Source organism: Arachis ipaensis, chromosome B04, assembly GCF_000816755.2.
Source record: "Arachis ipaensis cultivar K30076 chromosome B04, Araip1.1, whole genome shotgun sequence".
Taxonomy (NCBI): domain Eukaryota; kingdom Viridiplantae; phylum Streptophyta; class Magnoliopsida; order Fabales; family Fabaceae; genus Arachis; species Arachis ipaensis.
In genome coordinates, this window is record NC_029788.2 from 128,493,779 (window position 1) to 128,501,452 (window position 7,674).

At 33.9% G+C, this 7,674-nt stretch overlaps 2 protein-coding genes across 2 annotated transcripts; one reads left to right on the forward strand and one right to left on the reverse strand.

Moving 5' to 3' along the window:
- On the forward strand, positions 2,287-5,132 carry LOC107635386 (titin homolog). Its single transcript, XM_016338858.2, has 8 exons — positions 2,287-3,406; positions 3,575-3,620; positions 3,720-3,815; positions 3,912-4,031; positions 4,162-4,260; positions 4,463-4,522; positions 4,619-4,713; positions 4,822-5,132. Exons 1-8 carry the CDS (start codon positions 2,400-2,402, stop codon positions 4,922-4,924), a joined length of 1,626 nt encoding a protein of 541 aa, XP_016194344.1. The 5' UTR covers positions 2,287-2,399; the 3' UTR covers positions 4,925-5,132.
- Positions 5,357-6,913, reverse strand: LOC107635387 (40S ribosomal protein S19-1). Its single transcript, XM_016338859.2, has 4 exons — positions 6,738-6,913; positions 6,081-6,171; positions 5,772-5,955; positions 5,357-5,661 (listed from the first exon to the last, which is right to left on the reverse strand). Exons 1-4 carry the CDS (start codon positions 6,819-6,821, stop codon positions 5,589-5,591), a joined length of 432 nt encoding a protein of 143 aa, XP_016194345.1. The 5' UTR covers positions 6,822-6,913; the 3' UTR covers positions 5,357-5,588.

A 7,674-nucleotide genomic window follows, 5' to 3' on the forward strand; every position in this document is an offset into this window, starting at 1 on the left:
ATCAATGAAAAGCATTCATTAGTGACATGATACAAGTCCTTGGATTATTTTCATTTGGCTATTCCATCAATTATATTTAGTGATTGAAAATTTGTCACTTATACAAACAATGCTTAACAAAATATCATGTCCTTTTCTTTTCCTTTATAAAATTAAAGATTATAATAATAATATATGAATAGGTTGTAATTTGTTCTTTTCCTTTCTATTTCATTCTAAAGTAACAGTTTTTAAATCATCAAATTCTGAATATAATTATTGAGAGGGAGAAGAGGAGCAGAATTTTTCATGTGCGTTTAGGTATTGACCAAAATGATTATAGTACTTCCTTTGCTATTAAAGTAGATGGTGCAATCTTCAAATCTAAGAATGGACTTTGCTTCAGAAGTTAGGAAATAAATATTTGAGTGCAATTGAAGCTACAAAAGAAGAAAAAATATTACCAATTTTCTCGATAACAAAAATCTTAGAAAAAAAATATCTTTGAAGTTTGAACAGTCTTAGTGAATGAATTTTCTATTTTTTCTTAATAACAGAAAAATGCATTCTTTATATTCCTTATTGCCACTTTCTTTGTTTTTCTTTGAAAAAGATATACAAAATTATGTGCCAATTTTAGTGAAATGTCTTTATAACATTTCTAAATTCTCGTGGTTTTTATATAACTTTTTTTCTTTTTATAATAAACAGAGATATTTTTATTGTTGGATAGATTTGGTAATGGACCAAACATAAAATCTATGGACTTGTCTCACATTTTCAACAAGTGTTAGGCCATTGACCACATTCATGGCTTAATTAATGTAATCATATGCAATTGGACCACAAATGAAGCCTAAAAGTTCAGAAAATTTGTATGATTATCACCTAATTAGCTTAGACTTAAGGCCCTTTTTTCTTGGTCTAAGTCCCAAAGGCCTACATAAGCTTGCTTCATCACCAACTATTTAGTAAATTGGGCATGTATGGTCCAAGTCCACACTAGAGAGGCAGGAAGGGGAAAAAATGCTGATAGTGTAAAATGTCTTCAAAAACTATATACCCAAACAAACATCAAATTAGCTTTGTAATCTTTATTATTAAAAGAATAAAGTATCGTTTTTGTTCTAAGGGATAAATTCTATTTGTGTCCTTAACGTTTAAATCGTCCTATTTGTATCCCTAACGTTTGTAAAAGTGATTCGATGTTATCCTGCCATCAATTACACATCATAAACGCTTTAGTTTGAGTTTTAAAAATCTCTTCTTGAAGTTAGAATACAAATGTCTGGGATAGATTTGATGATCTACTCCGAAAAATAGCTCATCAAATGTTGAAACTAATTCCTACATTTATATAATTCACTTTTCTAAGGACATAATTGAATCTAAACACAAATAGTGGGTATAATATTAAAATCGAACACATTCAAGTGAGACCTAATTGAGAATGAATACATCCAAGTGAGAATAATTGAAAAATATAATCTGATTTGTTAGTATAATTGATAGTAAGATAATATTGAATCACTTTTATAAACGTTAAGGATACAAATATGACGATTTAAACGTTAGAGACACAAATAGGACTTACCCCAAACGTAAGGATAAAAACGATACTTTACTCTTATTAAAAATAAAAAAATAAAAACCAACACAAGTTTTTGGCAAAGATAAATGAGAGTCTGTGTCTCTTAATCATTTTTTTGAGATTCTATACTTACTTCTGGATAGGAATGTAGCTTGTTTGCTTGGAAAGATTCTTCACTTTGTACTTCTTATTAGTCTACTTAAACAAATATAAGGAGTTCAAATATTGTCTTGTGTATAAATTAAAAAACCAAAAAATAAATAAAAAGTGATCTTTTTAATTTTATTTTGTTCTCTCATCTTAATGCTTTACCGGCTAAATTGCATAATTTATTAATAATTTCGTTATATTTATACTTTTCATAATAGACATTATCTTAAGATCGATTTTTTTTAGCAATTAATAATATTCATATTTTTATACGAATATTAAGAATATTTGTTGTATGAATGATATTATCTGTCTAATAAATCAATATTAATGGATAATTTTTTGAAAACTTTGCACTTGTAATGCAATATTGCTTTGTAAATTGACTAAATTCATATATTTCTTTTACCATATATTTTTTTTAGGAAAAAAAAATCATATGAATGACATGAATAATAATTGGCAAAGAAAATGGAAAACTAGCCGTTAACAAAGAGAGCCTTGCGTTCAACGTTCCAATCTTTTGTTTCTCTTCTTCTTCACTTCACAAAACACCAAACAAACAAACATTCACAACGCACAGATTTCACGAACTACTCTCTCTATTTTCTTCTTCCTGCATCGCCCAACCCTAACCCTAAACCCTAATCCACCCCTTCCTTCTCCGGTGGATTTTCCGATGGATACAGCCACCAATAATCCCGCCGCACCAATAACCACTCCAGCCAAGGGTTTCCGATCAAAGAATCAAGAACCCTCCAAATATTCCGAAAATGTCAACCCTAACAGTAATACCACTCCATTTTCCAAACCCTTATCCAATCCTTGTGGTTCTTCTTCTTCTCCTTCTCCTTCACCTGTTGTGAAGAAATCGTGTTCCAAGTCACAGAGGAAGCCACAATCCTCAGCAGCAAAGGAGGGTGTTGTGAATTCCGTGAATTCCGTTCAGAAGAACAAGATCAGGCAGAGGAAGTTCGTTGTTGCAAAGAAGAATAAGAACAAGAAGTTCGAGGGGAGTGGTGGCGATGGTGATAAGGGTTCAAACTCAACGCTGTCGTTTTGCAAGTGCAAAGAGAGCAACAAGAACAACAAGTGTCTCTGTGTGGCTTACCAGAATCTCAGGAAGTCACAGGAAGAGTTCTTCAAGAACAAGCAAGCACAAGAACAAGGGCAAGATCAAGAAGATGGAGCTGCTGAGATTGAGAGAGAGATCATCGAAGAAGAACAACGACAACAAGAAGAAGCCATAGGAGAGGATTGTGGTGGATTGGGGAGTGTTGTTGATTTGGCTGTGAAGAGGAGGAGGGAGAAGTTGATGGACGAAGCAAGGAAGAGTGTTCCTGAAGCTGGGCCTGGCAAGGTGATGCATTTGGTCAAGGCATTTGAGAAGCTTCTAACTGTTTCCACCACTGGAAAGAAAGATCAGGATCAGGATCAGGATCAAATGGCCGAGGCGGCGCTGGCGGAAGAACAGGAGCCACGAGAGAAAGAGGAGAATAAGGTGAAGAGAAAGGTTATGAGATGGGCACTGCCAGGGTTGCCACTTCCTAATGATGCAACTGAAAGAACTCAGGAAGTGTCTGGTTGTTCTTCATTTTGCCCGCCACAGGCGATTCTCACATCCGAGAGCCTTGGCTTGAATCCGAAGGCTTCAGTTTCGTCTTCATGGGATAGCAGCCGTGGAAGGTTTGACAATAACTGACAACTACAATTCCAAAATTCTTGTTTGATATATAAATGATATATAGATGTGTGTGCAAAATGATATATATGTATCTATGTTATACTACTTATTTAATAATAGTATGTATTTGTTTGTGTTGATGTTTGTTATACTTTTTATTCAAACTGCAGTGTATCTAACAGGACTTCTAATGGAGGTAGAAGAAGCAGAAGAAATGTAAGTCTTCTGGTTGGTTACCTTTTCTGGAGCAAAAAATGAAGATTTGATTAAAATGAGGGTTTTCTAAATTTGAATTGAATGGATTTGCTTTTTCAGAGTTTGGAATCAACTAGCACCTTTGGGGGAAGCAGGTGGAAGAAGAAGCAGCAGCTGAAAGTCACCAGCCAAAAACCATTCAAGCTAAGAACTGAGGTAATGCCTATTCTGATGCAACAAATTGATTGATTGAATCATTTTTCCATTGATTTTTGAATTGGATAATGACATGGATATTGTAATTCAATGCAGGAAAGAGGGAAGGTGAAAGAGGAAGAATTTGTGAAGAAGATACATGAAATGATGACAGAGGAAGAGAAGCAAAGGATACCAATAGCCCAAGGGCTTCCATGGACAACAGATGAACCTGAGGTGGTGGCCATTTTGCTCTCAAAATCTTGTGTTCAGTTCACAACTCATACTTTTTCCATTTCAGTGACATGCTTGCATTTGCTATAGCCTGTATTGAGTTACTCAACTATCTTCTGTGCTAATATTTCAGTGTTTGGTAAAGCCTCCTGTCAAAGAAATCACACAGCCGATTGACCTGCAGCTTCACAGTGATGTGCGGGCAATGGATCGTGCTGAGTTTGATCATCAGGTACCAACTCTTCTTATTTTCATTTGTTTAATTTTGCTTCATTAAGTGTAATATTGTGTCATGAGCAGCATCATTGTAAATGCTGGATCCATATTTCATAGATTTGTCGCTACTGCGAGCATCTTTCATTTTTAGAAAAATACAAATCGGTAGACAATAGAACACTGTTTGATAAATGTTGAACCATTCATGAACAATTTAGGTTGCAGAAAAATTGAGTTTGATAGAGCAGTACAAATTGGAGAAGGAGAGGCAACAAAAGGTACTCCTATTACTATTCAGATAACTCCTGTGCTAATCTACCATTGACATAACTAACTCCTTTCGTTAAATGATGGTTCTTTGTATGTAACTACAGATGGCAGAAGAAGAAGAAATCAAAAGGTTAAGGAGGGAGCTTGTTCCAAAAGCACAACCGATGCCTTATTTTGATAGGCCTTTTATTCCAAGGAGGTAAGGGTTGATATAGTCCTATGATGATTTAGCAATCTAAAGAGACATACAATCGAAAAAACTCATTTGAATGTATCTCTGACATTAGTTTGTTTTGCCTTGTACAAGGTCTGTGAAGAATCCAACAATACCTAAAGAGCCCCAGTTTCACATACCACACCACAAAAAGATCAAGTGTAGCTTATCCTATTCGAGCGATTTGAGTCCATAAATCTGCAAATTTTATTTTGTTAATAATAATAATAACTGAATGTGTTCTTTTCAGTCGTCCTGTGAACAATATTCAATTTTCTTCACGGAGCGCAACCAATGTAGTTGCATTCTTTTCAGTCATCCTATTGATTTGGCCTTGGTCCACTGTATTGTAGTTATCTTTGTACAGTGTTAAATTGATATATATGCCTCCAACCTTTTTTAAGGAAATAAAAGTTCAAGATGAATCATCATCATCAATTCCCATTTGAGAAATGATAACGGATTTCACTACAACACCATACACTCGGGACATTTAATTTTTCTTTATAGATTTAAGAGCAATTTGATAGTCACGGATATTCAATCAAATTTACTATTTATTTTGTTCTTTTCTCAAACTTCTGATACTCCAGTTCAAGATCCAATTTTTGTAATATATTCCTTCAAAATTAAACCAAAATGCACAACTCTTTTAATCAAAATAACTCCATCTGTTTCGGTCTTACACGGGATAACTCGGTAATTTTAAACAAAAGCCTCACCAAAAACTTCCAAACTAGAATGGATACAGACAGGTGAAAAAAAAAAAAAAGATATTGTCTCCAGAGCAAAATTAAATCCTAGTAGAGGGCCACCATCTGTTCTCAATAGTATGATGCCATTCTCAAGGAGCAACCATCTCAAGGAGCAACCACAATTCTCCCAGCAACTTGGTCAAGATCCCTCCGTCCGTTTGAAGTTATTCTCCTACCCCTGAAATACAAAAAGCATATGTTCATTCTTATGTTCTTTTGTGTTTAATGAAGAAATAACATAAAAAAATGAAGTGTTGAGGCAGACTGTTGCATCGCAACACAACTTACCCTTTAGGATCAACCTCAATAATGGTCATGCTTTCCAGCTGTTGCAAAATGTGTCTAGCAATAGCACCACTGCTCTCGCAGAAATGTGGGGGGCGGCTTCCATTCCTCTGGCTACCACCATAAATCCTCTTGAAAGCACCAACACCAAGACCGCCTCTCAGATAGATCTTTCTTGCCATAGAAGCTGTAATGAAAATTGAACTAAATCAATCTAAAACTATGTAAAAAAAGCAGGGTTTATGAAACAGTATAGGCAAACACAAAAACTCATACTAGCACATGTACAATCAAGTACACTAGGAACCTTACCTGCTCTAATAAAGTACCAATCAGGATCATAGGGAGCAAGCTCTTTAAACCTAGCAGTTTTTACAAGATCTGTCCATTCAGGAAGCTCCATCTGTACATGTTCAAGAGCAAGATACAAAAATTCTATGAGGAAACACAGGAGTGATTGTCTAAATTAAACTAGCAATCCAACACATATAAAAGGATTATCTAAACAAAAATATGCTTTTGGCAACTACATTAAGTTAATTGACCATCATAGAAGCACCACAAATTGGATCATTCTGTCTAGGAGAATAAAAGGCCTTATGGATAATTACACATCCAAAAGTTTCAGCTACACCAATCAAAGTTATCCACAGTACACATCCTAAGTTCAACTAACATCGTTATAAGATAATGTGCAATTTAAGCACATAATTTGTTAAAAAGGAGTCTTGAGAGATTTTGAAAGTGACATTAGCAGTAATTATTATCGACAAAAGCAGATTTTTTTCTCCCAGAATAAAATGACTAAAAAAAGGAACTGAAAATTGGAGAAATAAAAAGAAAAAAAAGGACTCTTTGGAGAATAACAAGAAGCAAAATCAGGACTTTCGAGGACCCCATTAAGTGGCATAAAATATGTTTCGTTTTTGTTAGTAGATTAGGAACTAGAAAGCGAAAAGTGTGATTTACCTTGCCAGAACGCTTAAGGTGAGAAGCGTAAGCTTTAACAAACTCGTGAGGAGAGACATCCTTCACTGTCCTCGAAGTTGCCATGGCCGAATCAGAGTGTGTGGCATCAACAAAGTTTCTTCCTTTCTTTCAGATTCGTATTTATATGAATCAAAATTGGGTTAGTTAGGGTTTTCCTTTCATTATTGTACCTAACTTTCTGTTATTTTTTTTTTCTCTGTTCGAGTATTTGACCCACTTTGGTAATTGGTATTTACAATTGGGCTTGTGTTCACAATTTTAGGCCTCACCAATTCTACTTAATAGCAAAAACATTATTGAAAAGAATATTTCGTGACAATATAATATTAGATAATTTGGTAAAATTGTTTTACGTGATTAGTGTAAATTTATTTTTTTATTAAGAGTAAAGTATCGTTTTTGTCCTTAACGTTTGGGGTAAGTTCTATTTGTGTTTCTAACATTTAAATCGTCCTATTTGTATCCTTAATGTTTATAAAAGTGATTCAATGTTATCCTACTGTCAATTATACTAATAAATCAGATTATATTTTTCAATTATTCTCACTTAGATGTATTCATTCTCACTTGAATGTGTTCGATTTTAATATTATACCCACTATTTATGTTTAGATTCAATTATGTTCCTAGAAAAGTGAATTATGTAAATGTTGTAGGAATTAGTTTCAACATTTGATGAGCTATTTTTTGGAGTAGATCGTCGATTTTATTCGAGACATTTGTATTCTAACTTCAAGAAGAGATTTTTAAAACTCAAACTAAAGCGCCATGATTTAAATATTAGGGATACAAATAGGACGATTTAAACGTTAGGGACACAAATAAAATTTACCCCAAACATTGGAGACAAAAATAATACTTTACTCTTTTATTAAACACTATGTTTGACCCAAAAAAAAAGTATTATATGTTATAG

Bases quoted from the DNA above. Each gene is read 5' to 3' on its own strand.
- LOC107635386 (XM_016338858.2), top strand. From the start codon at position 2,400: ATGGATACAGCCACCAATAATCCCGCCGCACCAATAACCACTCCAGCC. The intron at 3,407-3,574 runs GTTTGACAATAA...TTCAAACTGCAG, and splicing joins TGGGATAGCAGCCGTGGAAG to TGTATCTAACAGGACTTCTA. The intron at 4,261-4,462 runs GTACCAACTCTT...TGAACAATTTAG, and splicing joins GTGCTGAGTTTGATCATCAG to GTTGCAGAAAAATTGAGTTT.
- LOC107635387 (XM_016338859.2), bottom strand. From the start codon at position 6,821: ATGGCAACTTCGAGGACAGTGAAGGATGTCTCTCCTCACGAGTTTGTT. The intron at 6,172-6,737 runs GTAAATCACACT...GAACATGTACAG, and splicing joins ACCTTAAGCGTTCTGGCAAG to ATGGAGCTTCCTGAATGGAC. The intron at 5,662-5,771 runs GTAAGTTGTGTT...TTTGTATTTCAG, and splicing joins ATTGAGGTTGATCCTAAAGG to GGGTAGGAGAATAACTTCAA.